The 18,474-nt window shown below is 36.5% G+C and overlaps 1 protein-coding gene across 3 annotated transcripts; it reads left to right on the top strand.

Moving 5' to 3' along the window:
* The first annotated feature begins 545 nt into the window (after window positions 1-545).
* On the top strand, window positions 546-16,893 carry creb3l3a (cAMP responsive element binding protein 3-like 3a). Of its 3 annotated transcripts, none has more exons than XM_073936497.1 (10): window positions 546-675; window positions 940-1,053; window positions 3,815-4,031; window positions 4,229-4,362; window positions 4,518-4,628; window positions 4,720-4,826; window positions 5,056-5,124; window positions 5,212-5,296; window positions 7,231-7,327; window positions 12,543-14,254. In XM_073936497.1, the coding sequence occupies exons 1-10, from the start codon at window positions 655-657 to the stop codon at window positions 12,854-12,856; spliced, it is 1,269 nt and encodes a 422-aa protein (XP_073792598.1). In that variant the 5' UTR covers window positions 546-654; the 3' UTR covers window positions 12,857-14,254.
* Window positions 16,894-18,474: the final 1,581 nt, after the last annotated feature.

The following is an 18,474-nucleotide window of genomic DNA, read 5'->3' as shown; positions in this document are numbered from 1 at the left end:
AAATGAATCATCATCATTACAATATTCACTGTGCATTGTCTCAGCATTATCAAAACTGTGTAAAAGGTCAAATTACCTCAGACAGAAAGGAAAATATGACCTTTGAACTATGGATTAGGTGTTGTCCCATAACAAACACCTGAATCCCTTATTTGGAAGTGCAGTGAATTGTTGAACTGACTTTAAGGATCGATTTTCCTGAGGACTGTCAGAATAAAATCTGCAAATATTATACCTTCTTCCAGCTGTGTTTGTGCAAAAAAGTTTCCGCCATCATTGTTAGATTTTCAGGTTGCTCTTTTAATACGCTTTACCTCATCTGACTTGAGTCCCACTACTAAAGTGGACAATCTGAATGCTAAAGATATCTAGTCAGTACAAACTACCACCACATAAGTGTTAATGTTTGGTTAAAATGCAAAATAGACCATTTCTTGGGGGTGATTTCTCCCATTTTTATTTTGGTTTTTATCTTACATCCTAACAAAGAACAGCCAATCAAAAGTAGGCCAGAGAATGATGACCTGACTGTTGCGTTGGAGTTTGTACTTTGTCCTGGGTGAGCAGAGGGACACAGACAGAGTCAAGACAGATATTTGGGTTTTGCCCAATTTTTGGCATTTTTTCAAGGATTATTTGGAGTGTATCACAGCAATGGAGAACTATTCAGACCAGGTAGGTGCTAATGTTGGGAATTTCACATTCATTTCAGACTAAAAAAATGTGTATTAGATGTAGCGTATGTTATCTACCCTGCCTGGGTAATATCTCATACAGAGCAAAGTTCAGAAAAATGCTAAAGTTATCTTTCCTTCTTGTTTCAATGTTTGCTCGCTTTCAACAATTTTCTCAGCTTCCATCCATTTTCTGTCTTGTATTTTCCATTGATTCCCTCTGACAGCGTGTGAAATAAAAGCAAATATATTGACTGTTTCATAGGGCGGTGATGGGATAGAACTACTTGATTTGCTTTTTGACAAGAATGATGGCATCTTACGCTATGAGAATATGGGACAACAGAACAATCAGCTTTGGCCAGTTCAAGATCCTCATGTAAGTCAATGTTAACTAAGTCTGACTTAAATTATTTTATCAGGTGACAAATAAGGGTGCATTCACACTTGGTTAGAGTATGTAAGAGAGTAATACAACTAATACCAACGCAATCTCACAGCAATTCGTAACTTTTAATTTAGTTGCTAATTCGTATGTATTCGAACAATCAAATTCATACAATTTAGTTCGATTTGCTCATCACCCAATGTCGTTTGGGTTTAAGGGTGGTGTTGGGTGCCACACCTCCTATTTAAAATCTTACATTTTCATACGACTGAACTCTAAAGCCACTAAACTGTCAAAACGCAAAAAACTATGTTTTCTTGTGATAATTGGCTGCTAGTACTGCTAGTAATGTTTTGCTTAGTATTCATACAGTCATCATTAAGATTGAAACCTGAAATTACATAACAAACAGCAGCAAAAAAAAAAAAAAAAAGGCTCTTGTACATTTCGAGAAAGAACTTACCAGACATCTAAAACCGTAAGGATAAACTAATGCAATCTGATGACAATTCGTAACCTTTTATATAGTGGCTAATTCATATTAACTTGAACAACTCATTTGTACATTTTAGAACAATTTGCCGATCCCCCAATGAGGGGTGATGTTTGAGGGCACGACTCCGTTAAAAAAAACATTTACATTTTGATACTAATTAATTTTTATGAATAAATACTAAATAGACACTTTTCTGACAATACGTAAAATAGTTACGTTTCCTTGTGAGATTGGGCTGGTTAAACACTTTTTGCATGTGTGTATTTTCAGTTAAATAATGCTACTCATTTTTCAGTGTTGTTTGGTGCACATCAGACATGCCTAAAAAGGATAACACATGCAAACATGAAAAACTGTCATCAATTACTCACCTTCCCAGCAGGCACAGGACGTCAACATGATGTCAGATTGGTGTAGCACCACAACGTCGTAGGACGTTGCACTTGATTTGGAAATGAAAATCGGGTTGACGTCAGAACCCAACTTCTGGCCGACGTCAATGTCCAACGTCAGACAGACGTTGCGTTTCGGTCACTTTCCAACGCAACCTAAAACAACAAAACATCAACTATGTTACAGCTTGATGTTGTGTGGCTATAACCAATATGACTTCTATCAGATGTTGGCTTTTAGTTGCCATACCTGGCGAATAAATGTCAGCATTTGACGTCAATATGACGTTACTTTAAGATGTTGATGCTCGACGTTGGATTTTGGTGACTTTCCAACACAACAAAAAATTAAAAAAAACATTTGATTTCGTTATTGAACGTTAAAATACCATTGTCCTTAGATATCTTATGATGTTGTGTGTCTGCTGGGTTCACACACCAAAAAGTGCTTTTCTTACTTAAGAAATTACAGTTTTTTAATATCTAAAAAAAAAAACAAATCTAAAAATTATTAAATCAAGAAACATTTTCAAGACAAGCAAAACATATGCCTTTTTTTAATAAAAAAAACTACCAAAATAAGCTATATGCACAGCTTGGGCTCTATTTTGACGATATAGGCGCAAAGTTCAAAGCGCAGGGCACAAAAGCATTAAGGGCATGTCAGAATCCACTTTTGCTATTTTAAAGATGGAAAAATCTGCTTTGGGTCGTGGCGCATGGTCTAACAGGGTTGAGCTTATTCTCTTAATTAGTTATAGGTGTGTTTTGAAAATAAACCATTCAGAGTTTCATCTCCCATTCCCTTTAAGAGTCAGTTGCGTCGCATCATAGCACATTTGCTATTTACATGGCGGACTTTGTAAGTGGAAAAACTGAACTCTTCACCAGCGAGAAAACAGTTAAACAGAGTATCTACAGCACAAGAATGAGAGAATGAGCCTCCTTATTCTTTTACTCATGTTGTAAGCACAGACACCCATTAACCCACATAATTAATTTAGTTTGTTAAGCGCAAAGATTTGTTTCAAAACGATTTCTAAATTCAGTTCTAATTTCCACCAAATTAATAAATGAGCACTAATACCAAAGTGTGGTCAAACATTTTTTTTTCTTCCAAATACACATGCTATGCCCCATATGGTTTAAAACCTGACAGGTGGGCAAATCTAAGCTTGCTTTTTAATGAAACAAATATAAATATGCATGTAATAAATAATACTGCTTATAATAATAACATTAAACAAAAGCAAATTGTCATTAATAAATACAAAAAGCACCCCCGAGATGAAAAAGGCATGGAGGCGGTGGTTTTTACATTTATGTAGGCTAGAAATATATAAAAACATTTTTTTTTCATTTGTAAAGATATTTGCTTACTGCTGTACATCTTGTGTGTATTAAGCACTGTTTAAACGAGGCGCACAACTAACGTGCTCTGCACTGGACTTTAGACCTCCTCTCAGCTGGTCTATTGAACAGTCTAATTTAGTTCCTAAAATAGCAACGCACCAGCAATGTGCCTTAACACACCTCTTTTTTTTAGACCAGAATGCCTATGGGCGCACATGAGCGCAAATGCATTTGCTATTTAAACAGCTTGCTGCAAAACATCAAAATGACTCTTGCGCCAAGCTGAAACTAGCAAACAACAATTGTGTTGCGCCATGCGCCGCATCACGCCGGGTGTATGATAGGGCCCTATGTAATCTTTGTTCATTTTGCACATACAATGGAAGTCCAAACATAGGACCCAATTGACTTACAAAAGTAATTTTCCGAAATTGTAAATGGTTTGAAGAATATAATAAGGCATAATTCACAGTCCTCTATTTTTGACTGCCAGATGATGATGCCCCCGCAGGGCAACGAGGACTTCTTCAACGCACTTATAGGTGGCAGTGACTCTGTTTCTGGATCTCCTGTTTGGTCGCCCTCTCCTAGCGACAGCGGGATCAGCGAAGACCCTCATTCAGATCACATCGACAGTCCTCCACCGAATGCAAGCCCACCAATGGAGCCTCACATTGTCGTATCCCAGACTCAACACAGTCTCAACATCAACTTCCCTTTTGATTTCAGTGAGTACAAAGAATCTGTAAAGCCAACCATCCTGGTGACTCAAGATTGATTTACAGAGTAAACACAGATGATCAGTCTCCCACTTGTTGATTATGCATTATTTTGGTATACTTAAAAAAAATGCCCAATTCCAGCGCATTGTGAATATCTTCACACTCAAACAATGGATGATAAATAGTATTATCTGTGTCTGCAGATGGCTGGGAGACTGGTTTCCTCCCAGATCAGGCCGGAGGGACGCAGTGTGCATCTGAAACGCCACAGGCACAACCGGCCACTGGATTCCCCCTAACTGTCAAGGACCTGCTGCTATCTGGCACACCAGAGACTGTGAGTTTGCACTCAGGCGTGAAGCTAGTTAAAATACACAAGGCAGAATAGGGAAAAGGTGAACTTTACTGCAGATAAAAGGTGAAGTCGATAGGTTCCTGACCGTCCAGGCACACAGACATGCTCACTGAATTTGTTGCTTTTTGCCATTCCAGGCCGCGAAGGTGTCTCAGCAGTCCTACCAGGAGCTGATTCTCACAGAGGATGAGAAACGACTGCTTGCCAAGGAAGGGATGACACTGCCAAATCAGTTCCCGCTCACCAAGGTATGCCTTCAGCTGGCAATTGCTCCGTAATAGTAGAGTGCACTCATTTGTCTTTGTAGCTCAATGTTTCTGCTTCCCTCCCGTGATCAAGTATGAGGAGAGGATTCTGAAGAAAATCCGCCGAAAGATCCGCAACAAGCAGTCTGCCCAGGAGAGCAGGAAGAAGAAGAAAGAATACATCGATGGCCTGGAGAGCAGGTATCGACTGTTGTTCTTGAACAAATGAAGCAAAAGCGGAAGCTATACGTGTGTCGAATCACGTAGCAAAAATCATAATCCGAGCTAATGAAATTTGCAGCTACTGAACACAAACCCCCCTGGCAAGATACCAGGTTGAAGTTTACTGCTGTGTTTGAGAGTGGATTTGATTACTTACTCGGTTCTTACAGGAAATCTGTTTTTTTTTTGTTGTTGTTGTTTTTTGTAGGATGGCGGCATGCAGCGCGCACAACCATGAGCTGCAGAGGAAAGTCTTCCAGCTGGAGAAGTGTAACATGTGAGGGAATCATTTACTTGGGATCTTCACACTCCATATGTGCCCCTGAAAATCAACTTATTACCCCCCTCTCTCTTTCCATTTCAGATCCCTGATGGAACAACTGCGTCGGCTGCAGGCGCTGGTCATGAACGGATCCAACAAACCGGTCCAGGCTGGAACCTGTGTTCTGGTGAGAGTTAAAAGCAGCAAAAATTAGCACATGAAAGATACAGTCATACAGTAATCATGATTTGGGCATTTGGAAACACACCCTACACACATGCATAACAAATATTTGTACTCATGTTTTTTTTTTTCTCTCAGCATCTATACTATACAAAAGACAACATAAAATAAAAATGGCAATTAAATATTTTTAAAACACTAAATAATTTGATTGAATGATTTAATGGTACATTTTATTTATTAATTCATAATGTTTTCTGATGTTTTCATTATATTAATAAAGACATATTTGCATTTATCAGAATAAACAACAAAAGTTAGTCCAAGGCACTCGAAAAATGTGGAAAAAAGCCTTTATTGACATGGCTATTCCCTAAATCTGCGCCTACATGTTTAGACAAAAAGTTGCCTTTATCAGGGTAACATCAATTAGATGCATCTGTAGTTTCTTTTGAACACTATGGTCTCATAACCCATTAGAAGATCTACACAATACTACAATAATATATTGAACACAAGGTCAACCCAACAATCATTATTAATTCAGCATTCATCTGATTGTTTAATTGACCTTGAGTTCAATATATTATTGTACTATTGTTTAGATATTCTAATGAGTCACGAGACCATAGTTTTCAAAAGAAACTCCACGTACCTGATCTCTGTCCACTGTAAAAAGAAATCTGTTATTTTACATTATTTTACCCCAGCTTTTTTTACAGTGCTGTTGGAGGTAAGTGTTTGGCAAAATGAGTAAGTGCAGATTTAAAGAACAGCCATGTCAATAACGGTTTTAATATATGTCTTCCATATTTTTTGAGTCCCTTGGACTGACTTTTGCTGTTTATTCTGATAAATCCCTTACCCAAAGAGCACCGCCACATTATTTAAGCCACCCCTTAAGCCACCACTTTTTGTTTGATTTTGGATATTTGTATTAATATTTTGTGTGGGGAAAAATAGTAAGTTGGTTTGTAAAATTATAAATAGAATTATGAATGACTTTTAATTAAACTAGATTTTATATTAACATTGAACCAACAATAATTTAAGACATTTTTGGATTTGCCTAGAAAGATGCACTTCAATTATAAAAATAGGTCATACATTTACTAAACAAGTCTTTAATCTTTAAGTCGCAATCTGTAAAATCTTAGATTATGTTAACATGTTTTTTTATTTATCAAAGCATTAAATGGACCAAAAATAACAATATAGAAATGCGTATTATATTCTACTTCAAATAATATTTAATTTGATACATTTATTCTTTGAAGAACCCTGAATAAGACAAAATATTAAGCAGAACAATTGTTTTAAACATTAACAATAAAAATATTACATATTTTTTGAGCACCAATCAAAATACAAATATTTCTAAAGTATCCCAAAACACTGAAGCACTGAACCATTAAATGAGCATTAGTTGAAAATGCCAATTCTGTTTGAGTCCAAAGACATGCTGTACAGGTAAATTGAATATACTTAACTAGCCGTAAGGTGTGTGTCTGTGTGTGTGTGTGTGTGTGTGTGTGTGTGTGTGAGAATGTGAGTATATGGGTGTTTCCCATTAGTGGGTTGCAGCTAGAAGGGCATTCGCTGTATAAAACATATGCTGGATAAGTTGGCAGTTGATTCCGCTGTGGCGACCCCTGATGAATAATGGGATTAAGCAGAAGGAAAGGAGGCACCTGAAGAACTAAAGTCTCACACTGTGGTGCACTTTAAAACGCTGACTGACAAATGCTCTCAAAGCAATCATCAGTGTCCCTCAACATGAAGGAAGCAAGGAAACACAATAATTGCATAGCAAAGAGCTCCAATCTCCAGCTACTTGAGAGAACACACTTCCAGAACTGATGTTACAGCAAACTCGTGCTTTGCTAATGGTCGTCTGTGCCGCTAAACTCAAGTTCTCCATCTGATGCTGTCCCTCAGGTGCTGCTTCTGTCCTTCACCTTGATTCTGCTGCCCAATCTGAAGCCCTTCACAGACACCAAGGTCAGCCAACATGGAGACTTCAGCCCAATGAGAGGTGAGTTTTCTGCCTGAAACGTCTCTTCGATCCAGTCCTCATGGGGAAAAAGCCATTAGAACTTCCTTATATCCTTTCACCACTAACTCGAGAGGAAAATGTCATGCTTGAAGAACAAGGGCTTCTTGAATCTGTGTAATGTATCATTTGGTTGACAAGTTATTAGACTCTGGCTGAAACCTTATGACAGTTATTGGACGGACTGAGATGTAAAAGAATGGCAAACAGCTTAGTCATGTTCCCACACGTTGAATCAACGGCGTGGAAGAAAAGCTGTAATTTGTCCTCATCAAATCACTGTCAGTGTTTCTGAAGGGAATCAATTTTTATTCTGCAGGCTAAGCGCAGGTCATGGTTAAAGTTTGGCACACTTGGTAAATGTCTTCTTCGATTAGCGTCCCGACGCAGCTCTTTTGAAGTGAGTAGCAACATTTTTGGGAAAAAAAGAACAGGGTAAAATATGTCGCAACGTGATTTGACTGTTTATTTCACCCACGGATTTAAATTAAATAGAATTTGCTATTCATAAGTTTGATGAATGTGGTGTTCAAAACTTCTGGGGCTTTTATGTATCAAGCGGGCTCCTTGATGTCAAAATGACATCAAAAATACGTAAAAAGTGCAAATCAGTTTGATGATAATTGACTCTCTTGATGTCACACAACATGTTTTTTGATGCCAATGTTAGATGTCATTTTGATATCAAGGTGGTTAACATGCACTGTAGGGATACAGAATCCAGGGTAAATTTGGAATCGAAGGTTTCAGATGAATAAGACTTTTATTATAATAATTGCGGTCAAAAGGGATTGTTGACGTCAACTGAAGGTTTTGACATCAAATCGATTCGTTTTTTGACGTCATGCTGTATGTCAATGTCATTTTAACTTCAAGGTGCCCGCTGGGTACTAAAGATTTTATTAAAAGCAACATTTTAGTCAGTGAAAGTCAGATTTCAACAGTTTTGAAAATGTTTGTTACACTGCAAAAAGGGATTAGTTCCCTTTACTTAAAAAAGTGGATTAACCTGTTGCTTTTAAAGCGATTATTTGCCTCAACTTTAAAAAGTGAGTAAATCTGTTGCTTTTAAAGCGAGTAGTTGCCTCAACTTAAAAACGTGAGTTAAGCTGTTGCTTTTAAAGTGCTTAGTTGCCTCAACTTAAAAAAGTAGATAAACCTGTTGCTTTTAAAGTGCTTAGTTGCCTCAACTTAAAAAAATGGATAAACTTGTTGCTTTTAAAGTGCTTAGTTGCCTCAACTTAAAAAAATGGGTAAATCTGATGCTTTTAAAGCGATTAGTTGCCTCAACTTAAAAAAGTGAGTTAAGCTGTTGCTTTTAAAGTGCTTAGTTGCCTCAACCTAAAGAAAGTGGGTAAATCTGATGCTTTTAAAGCGATTAGTTGCCTCAACTTAAAAAAGTGAGTTAAGCTGTTGCTTTTAAAGTGCTTAGTTGCCTCAACTTAAAAAAGTGGGTAAATCTGATGCTTTTAAAGCGATTAGTTGCCTCAACTTAAAAAAGTGAGTTAAGCTGTTGCTTTTAAAGTGCTTAGTTGCCTCAACTTAAAAAAGTGGATAAACCTGTTGTATTTAAAGTGTTTAGTTGCCTCAACTTAAAAAAGTGGATAAACCTGTTGCATTTAAAGTGTTTAGTTGCCTCAACTTAAAAAAGTGGATTAACCTGTTGCTTTTAAAGTGCTTAGTTGCCTTAACTTAAAAAAGTGGATAAACCTGTTGCTTTTAAAGCAATTAGTTGCCTCAACTTAAAAACGTGGATAATCCTGTTGCTTTTAAAACGATTAGTTGCCTCAACTTAAAAACGTGGATAATCCTGTTGCTTTTAAAGCGATAAGTTGCTTTTACTTAAAAAAGCGTGTAAAGTTATTGACTTAAAATGATTAATGGAATAAACCATGTGCATAATTATAAAAATTAAGTCAACATCACATTTCCAAGTAACTATTTTAATTGAAGTCAACTTTTAGCTTTTAGGGCAACAGGGTTACGCAGTTTAAGTAAAGTAACCAATTGCTTATTACAGTGCACATTTCAAATCACATTTATGCATCATTTTCATTACTTTCGTGTGAAGTCAAAAATTGCAATGTTTATTTTGCTAACCCACATTGTTCACTCAAAGTCTGACCATTTGCATCCACATTTGGAGTAGTGGTCCGTCTCTCTTGGCGTCAGTTTTACAGCCTCAGCCACAATACTCTTACAAGCCCCTCTTACTGTATCATTTACACCCCACCAAACACATAAGTACAATATCGTTTTTCAAAAATGAGTGTACCCAGTTACCAAGAAGACCGTTGTGTAATTGAATAACTTGTGATGAAATATTAAACATGATGTTTTATACAGAAAAAAAACTATATTAATAGGTCAAAGAGAATACGTCCCATTTTAGTCTCGGCATTCAATTAAATTTGCAGAAGTGATTTTATATGCATTGAAAGCATATTAAATGAAAGTAATGCCTCTATGTTTATGTTCCAAACAACTTTGGTGAAAATAAAATGTCACACAATACGGAAGTGAAATATGGAAATAATTGTTTGGCTTAACAGATTCATAGAATAATGTAATACCTAGTTGTAAGTAATGCTTACTCTGACCTACAGTATACATAATGTATATCAAAATATCTTATTTTGTGTTCAAAGAAAAAAAAAACCCATAACGATTTGGAGTTTGAGTAAATAATAAATATATTTTTCTTTTGAGTGAACTGTCCCTTTTTAATACAAAACAATATAAAAGACACAGTGACATTTACTTTCAAAAAATCTAGGGTGAAATATGACTTTCTTAAAGTCCATTGGGCTAAAAGTGTTGAAAGTAACTCCATAATAAAATATCAAATCAACTGGGGTTTCCTTCAAAGACTGAAACCACAGACACACTTTTCACAAGAAGTCGGAAGCATTTTTTCTTACCTTTTCTTAACCTTTTGCAGTTCAGTCACGGTCACTGCACAACCTTCAGCCTTCCCTCTCTTTTTCAAGTACCATTTATATTTCATTGTTTTGTAAGATTATTTAAAATGATAATTACTTATGCAAGAAGCAAAGTTTGTCTTTTTCCATCTTTTAAGGTATAACAATATACACAACCTAACAAAAGTCATGTTGTCAATTCAAGCTGTAAAAGCAATAAATAATAACTTGACTTCAATTTGATCATTTAGAAAAGTGGCAGAAGGTAGATTATTTCGATGAGTCATCTGTTAAACTGCATCTCAATCATCACAAACACAGCAGAATACCTATTAGAACTTGCGTGGACCCAAGATTCTCACAGATATCAGTCAAGTTTGATGAAGGAAAAATCATGGTTTGGGGTTATATTCAGTATGGGGTGTGCGAATCGAGAAATCTTGATCAAGAAGTATCAAGAAATTTGTGCTGCCCATTACATTAAAAAACACAGGAGAGGGCAAATTCTTCAGCAGGATAGCGCTCATACTTCAGGCATTGAAGATGAATCTAAAGAATCTTGATGAACTCTGGGAGTCCTGCAAGAATGATTCTTTGCCATTCTAGATTACTTTATTAGTTAGTTATTTGAGTCATTGCAGAGATGTATGGATGCAGTCCTCCAAGCTCATGGGAGTCATACACAGTATTAATTCTTCCTCCACTGCTCCATGACTTTATATTCTATACTGTACATTATTTCTGTTAACTGACAAGACTTTTGTCTTTTGACTTTTGTCAAAGTCAGACCTTACTGTCCTATATAAATAATTAAAAATCAAGACATGATTATATATTTTTTTGTGGTAAAATAAGCGTAATCTAGAGGCCTTTGCCTTTCATATAAACCAATTCTGATACCAAATGATCAACTAGAAGTCAAGTTATTATTTGTTGTTTCTAAAACTTGGATACCTGACAAGACTTCTGTCAGGTAGTGTATATAAATGGTGAACTAGTTATAAACAATTTTTATAACCAGTGCCAACTAATTCAACTGTTCATCATTAAATGTTGTATCAACATTGAAACTGTCAAGAAATGCAAAGAACTGACATTATTGCAACCATATTTCTGTGTGGAAGGTTGGGTACAGATTTATACAGTGGCTGAGAGCTTAACGCGCTGCAATTTAAGAAAGCATTTGCAATTACAAAAAACACCAGCAAATACAGAAGCGATCTTCATCAGTTTGACAGCACACATGTTGCAAATTGGTCACAACACAAACAACTGAAGGAAATGTGCACCAAATTGGTCACAACACTTGCAAATATGCACGTAACACAACAGAAATGTTTTAAGGGGACCCAAAAACAAGACGGAACCTTCTAGATTCAAATACTGACCAATGTTAATTAACTACATGTACTTACTATGGTTAGGGTTAAGATGAGGCTAAGGTTTATGGTTAGTTATGTGTAATTAAAATTAACTTATTGTTATTCCACTGGCATGTGAAATGTTAGTAACAACCCCGCTAAAAACTCCAACAAACAATACAATAATTAGGCTATAAAAGTTACTAATGTTCCCTATACGAATACCATTAAAACCAGTACATTTTGATGGTTTATTGTTTGTGTTTTGGGACATATTCCATTAGGATTAACTGATTTTTAACATGCTACCAACAAAATAATAATAATAATAATAAGTAAAAAAAAAAAAAACAGTTTAGACCCACAGAACCAATACAAATAAAGCCAATGGAATTTATATAATGACTATTAAAACATTACAAAAGCAGTAGAACTTGTGTGATGATTTAGCTACAGGCCTATTGTTTTTTTTTCTTCAGCAGCTTAGCACATCCTAAACTAAACACAATTTCATTCATTTTCTTTTCGACTTAGTCTTTAATCAGGGCTTTACCTTATCCACCATATGTTTTAGGCAGCGGATGTCCATTTAGCTGCAACCCATCACTGAGAAACACCCATACACTCTCATTAACACGCATACATTATCAATAATTTAGCTTCCGCAATTCACATATAGTGTATGTCTTTGGACTTATGGGAAAATCGGAGCATCTGGAGGAAACCCACGCAAAAATATGGAGATGCAAATTCCACACAGAAATGCCAACTGACACGGCCAAGGCTCGAACCAGCGGCTTTCGCGCCACCTAAACACATTTAGTCTTTTTTTTACTATCAATTATAGTTATATAGTTCCACCACATCGTCACAAGTATTCTAAAGTGTCTTTGCTTTTTGTTTAACCTTTTGCAGTTCAGTCACGGTCACTGCACAACCTCCAGTCTTCCCGCGTCCTGCGCAACCTCGACCATCCGTACTCCATGACAGAAAACGCCAAAATTCTCCCGCGCTTTCCCGAGGATAAAACTATGGAGGAGATTGCGTCGCTTCTGGGAAGACTTCACAGGAGACCTCAATTCACGGAGTACGACCCCGAGTCTCACAATCATAGTTTCGACCAGCATGACGAGCACCATCACGGAGACCCCATAACCGGACACGTAGCGACGGTGACCTTGAATCCACGGCGCGGCTCCAGGCGGAGTCCTCATGCTGATGATATGTGATGGGCAGAAGGGGATTTAACCGGGGATTTGTCAAAACGCCTTCTGAAGACGGGAGCCAGCTCAAAGATTGCTGGAAGCTTTTCTTTTTCTTCTTTCTGCAAAATCTTCAGGAGATAGGCCTAAAGTAAATATTTGCTTTTTATTATCAGACTTAGGATTGAAAATAAGTAAAATTTATTTGTTTATCATCTCATTTTTAAACTTGACCCCCCCGCCAAAGAAAAAAAAAATTACCATGGATTTATATAGAGTCTATTCCTTTTTTTGCCATATTTTCAATCATATTTATACATTTAACGGGAAAAAAATGCTTAATGTGCTTTAACAATGTGATTTATAAAGACCAAACTTTATTAAATATATTCTGTGTGCAGATAGGCAGATTAACTAAGAATATGAACATTATATAAACGTTATACAATATAAAAGTTTTCCTCTCATAAATGAGAAAATGCTTGCTTTATGCTTTAGGAAAATGATATAGGCTACAGACCACATTTGATATATAATACAAATATATGTAATATGTGTGTATATATATACATAGTCATAGGCATATGATTAACATATTTTAACATATGTATTTATAATATAATTCATTAAAACATATGGATAGGGTTGGACGGACAAAAAAAAAAAAAAAAAATCGACCCTGGCATTTTGGGACAAAGCGGCCCACTTCATTTAATCAAAATGCTACCCATCTGCATGCCCTGGAATATCTTTACCAACTCCCATTATATAAAAGCACAAAAGCCATATATAGGAAATAATGAGTTAAAAAAAAAAAAAAAATTATGATTATATAAAATTTTAATCCACACTGGAACTAAATCTTGTGTGTGCCTGTGTGTATTGAGGGAGCTTATATTAAATAATGAACATAACAAAAACTGCCTGCTGACGCACACCGTTATCGTTGATTAATAAAGTAAAGATAAATAATAAAAGCAATGCACCAGAGACCCTTAAAGAATGTTTAACTCAACAATGAAACATCAAACATAGCTTAAACATTGTATATAGTCAATCAAATGAACCTAAACAATTAAAAAAGGCAACAAAAATTAGTTTGGGCCCGAACTACAAAACTAAATGTAAAAAAAAAAGTATTAGTTTTGTTTAAGTTGCACCCTATTTTGGTCATGTATAAATGTCATTAAAACCATTGTATAAATATTATTGTAACAATATAGGCCTACATCATGCTGACGATCAAAAACAAAATGACATGATATCTCATGAGATTGTCTTCTGACCGAGTGTATCTTAAAATACATGAATGACACTCCACATAAAGCTTAAAACGCATACAGTTTTTTATGATCTAAAAAGTTTGTAAAATAAAGACTTGCAAGTTAAGGAAACAGCATAGGAGGAAGTTGCTGCGGACCTTGGTGAAGATGAAAAGTAAAAAAAAAAGTATTTTAAAGTATTTATATAGACAGATAGCGTCCCACTTTATATTAAGTGTCCTTAACTACTATGTACTTACATCAAAACATAAATACAATGTATTTACTGTGCTTATAATGTAATTGAAAACACTTGTGGTGCTTTTGAGTTGGGATAGAGGTTGGGTTATGGACTGGTTTGGTGGCATGGGTAGGTTTAAGGGTGGGTTAAGGTGTAAGGGGATGTACAACAGTGTATTTACAAATGTAATTACAAAAGTTAATTACAGATGTAATTACATACATGTATTTAATTAAGCATAAGTACACAGTAAATACATGTATTTGCACAATAAGTACATTGTAACAAACTAATAATTCCTGTGTAAGTACATATTAGTTAAGGCCACTTGATATAAAGTGGGACCCAGATAGCTAACTAGATCGAATAGACAGAAATATATTGATCTTTGCAAACGCCTGCTCGCAGCTTCTGCTTTCCATACATGTGTGTGGGGCGAGAAAAAGGTGTGACTCTCGACTATTTTGCAAATACACACCGACTTACAGAGCCCAAAAGTTTGTGATTGGGTCAGCCCAATGTCAATAAAGAAAAGAACCAATGGGCTGCAGATTATGTCTGAAAAAAAACATCTTACTTTCACAGATCACAGCATCGTCAATTAATTAGGCAGAAAAAATGACTGTCTGCTAAGTGTTTTATGGGCCGATCAGATCATAAGAAGATGATTAGCCTGGCCAAAAAAAGTACGTCGGCCCAGCGGGAAACAGCCCGGTCTGCTAGATGGCCAGTCCGTCCCTATATGCTCTATGTCCAGAAAAGAAAATGCAACCCCCAAAATTGTAACTTAAAAGTCTCGTAAAGTGCTTTGAATTGGGAATTTTTTATTCGATATTTGACCTAATTTTAACTAAAACATATCATATATTTTTCGGAACACTGAGCAGCCCGTCCGCTTTTAAAACAACCAATAGCGTTTCGTTTTCTATCACAACTCTTCCGGTGAGAGTGGTTGAGTTCAATTGCATCAAATGAAAGGCAATTGACAAATGTCTTGAAGGGGGGCGGGGCATGTCAGATACAAGAGAGTATTTGATTGGTCAGAAGATTTGATGTGAGGTGATGTCAATAAAATCGCTGATCTATTTAGTAGGTAGAGGTGAAAATGCAAAGTTTTTATTGTATCTTCTAAATGCTAAATTAGTCTAAATGCTAGTTTTGTAGCACGCTAGCTTATAGATATTCTTAAGGCAAAATATAAACAATACCATTGTAAAAACTTGATTTTAATCTCACAGTTATTTTAAGCGCTTTCCTCATACAAACCATTGCTATATAGGCTCATTCTCAAAATGTAGCCCTATATACATTTCTGGAGATTGTGAATTATGTAGCCAGAAATATGTATGGCTGTATTTCATCTTTAAAACGAAGGCTACGGGGCGGTATGACCCCGTTCCTTTTCGCGCTTACTAGCTGAACTTTATTCCCACTGTTACCAGTTTGTCCAGTAGCTCGTCATGTACATCTGCGGACTTGAAATGGAGAGAGGAGTTGACCATGATGACTCCAGAAAGCGGTTAAGACAAAAAAAGAAGCCAAAAAATAAAATAAACAAGTAAATAAGAGGGTGAGAGTGTGGTAAAATGTGGTAATCAGGCAAGGGATTTTGTTTTTCTGGATTGCTTTTGGTTTTGAAAACACTATTGATTGGATTTAGGGGAGGAGGAAAGTGGGTCATTCAGTCAGTCAGTCAGTCAGTCAGTCAACAGCAGCCTCTGGTGAATTTATGCGAGAACAGAAGGCGTGAATGGCACTCACGAGAGAAATTTGAGATTCTCAAAAAACATACACAGCAGCCTCTGGTGGATTCGCGAAAACAAAAACTGCAAAAAAAAAAAAAAAACTTAGCTCCTGGGATGTATTTGGCGCTCTCCAAAATTGTATATAGAGATACTCTTTCAGAATGAGCCTGGGTTAAACCATTCATGTGTAGAATTAACAGCTTCGCCATGTTAAATATCAGACCACTGGATGACGTAATTAACCCCTCAGGATAAGGTATTAAAGTCTGCCTTGTAAAAAGTGTATATACAGTCATTGAATTTGAGTCAAAAGTTGAATTTAAAAGTGTATGATTTTCAAAAATTGGTGAATGCAAGCCAATCTGACTATTTGTACAAATGAATTAGCATGGTAATTCAGATTTAAATAGACCAACTTTATATTTTTTTCACATTGTTTTATGTTTTCATTGTATATTTTAGAAAGAAAAAAATATCCTGGTTGTGAATCACTTTTGGCTTTAATGTATATATTAAGGTTGTGATAACCTAGTATAGTAGTAGTGGTTTTTTTATCACTTATAATGAAGCAGAGGTGAATAAATAACACAGAATCACGCCATTCCAATTCATGAATTTTACATTTTGAATCCTTCAGCACATTTTTCCTAAAGAAGTGCCTTGTGTTTGTCTTGTCTTTAAAGACAGTTTTGCTTTTTTGGTATTAATCTGAAGGCTGATGTAAATTTTTTATGGACTAAGAACAAGTTGCTGTGCATAAATTGCTTTTGATAACAAATGTGCTTTTTCAATAAAATCACAGCGTGCTGAACTGTCTTTCGACCTACTTTATCGGTTTGCATTGTTGATGTATTTTCCCCAGATGAATGTTTTAAATTGTGTCTTTATGAAATGGACAACACTCTGTCTTCATCTCTGAGCTGACATCAACAAATAAATGCTTTTCAGCACAATTTGGATGTCACGAGAGACAGAATGAGGCCAGTGCAGATGTGAAGAACAGGTGAACAACCCATCTCAGGAAAAACAAATATGATCATCCCTGACAAATACAGGTTTTCATGTGGATAGTCCCGTCTTCAAGGTAAAGGCACTTCATGCTGCACGCTCAGATGAATAACTTGTGTAACACATGAATGAATCAATACATAAATGTCAACTTCAACTTTTTCTTCAGCTTTTTAAAGGCTGTAAAGTGAATAGACTTCAGCCCTCAGGACTGACAATACAGTGTAGGAAGTATTTCAAGCCATTTCCAATCAGAAATCTCTGAGAAAATACAATAAATGTACACTCACCGGCCACTTTATTAGGTACACCTTACTAGTACCGGGTTGGACTTCATTTTGCCCTCAGAACTGCCGTAATCTTTAGTGGCATGGATTCAACAAGGTACTAGAAATATTCCTCAGAGATTTTGGTCCATATTGACATGATAGCATAACGCAATTGCAGCAGATTTGTCACCTGCACATCCATGATGGGAATTTCCCATTCCACCACATCCCAGAGGTGCCCTATTGGATTGAGATCTGGTGCCTGTGGGGGCCATTTGAGTACAGTGAACTCATTGTCATGTTCAAGAAACCAGTCTGAGATGATTCACGCTTTATGACATGGGACGTTATACTGCTGGAAGTAGCCATCAGGAGATGGTACAATGTGGTCCTAAAGCGATGGACATGGTCAGCAATAATACTCGGCATTGGCACGATGATCAATTGGTACTTTTGGGCCCAAAGTTTACCAAGAAAATTTCCCCCACACCATTATACCACCACCACCAACCTGAACCGTTGATACAAGGCAAGATAGATCGATGCTTTCATGTTGTTGACCCTTCCATCCAAATGTTGCAGCTGAAATTGAGACTCATCAGACCAGGCAACATTTTTCCAATCCTCTATTGCCCAATTTTGGTGAACCTGTTCGAATTGTAGCTTCAGTTTCCTGATCTTAGCTGAGAGGAATGGCACCCAGTGTGTGTTTTCTGATGCTGTAGCCCATCTGCCTCAAAGTTCAGAGATGCTCTTCTGCATACCTTGGTTGTAACGAGTGGTTATTTGAGTTACTGTTGCCTTTCTATCAGTTTGAACCAGTCTGGCCATTCTCCTCTGACCTTTGGAATGTAAACTCTAGAGATGGTTGTGCGTGAAAATCCCAGTAGATCAGCAGTTTCTGAAATACCCAGACCAGCACGTCTGGCACCAATAACCATGCCATGTTCAAAGTAACTAAAATCATCTTTCTTACCCATTCTGATGCTCGGTTTGAAGATAATCTTGACCATGTCAACATGCCTAAATGCATTAAGTTACTGCTATGTGATTGGTTGATTAGAAATTTGCATTTCTTAGCAGTTGGACAAATGCACCTAATAAAGTGGCTGGTGAGTGT

The sequence above is a fragment of the Danio rerio genome, chromosome 22 (genome assembly GCF_049306965.1).
Source record: "Danio rerio strain Tuebingen ecotype United States chromosome 22, GRCz12tu, whole genome shotgun sequence".
Classification (NCBI taxonomy): Eukaryota; Metazoa; Chordata; class Actinopteri; order Cypriniformes; family Danionidae; genus Danio; species Danio rerio.
Note: the sequence above shows the minus strand (reverse complement) of the source record. Positions and strands in the feature narration are given on the sequence as shown.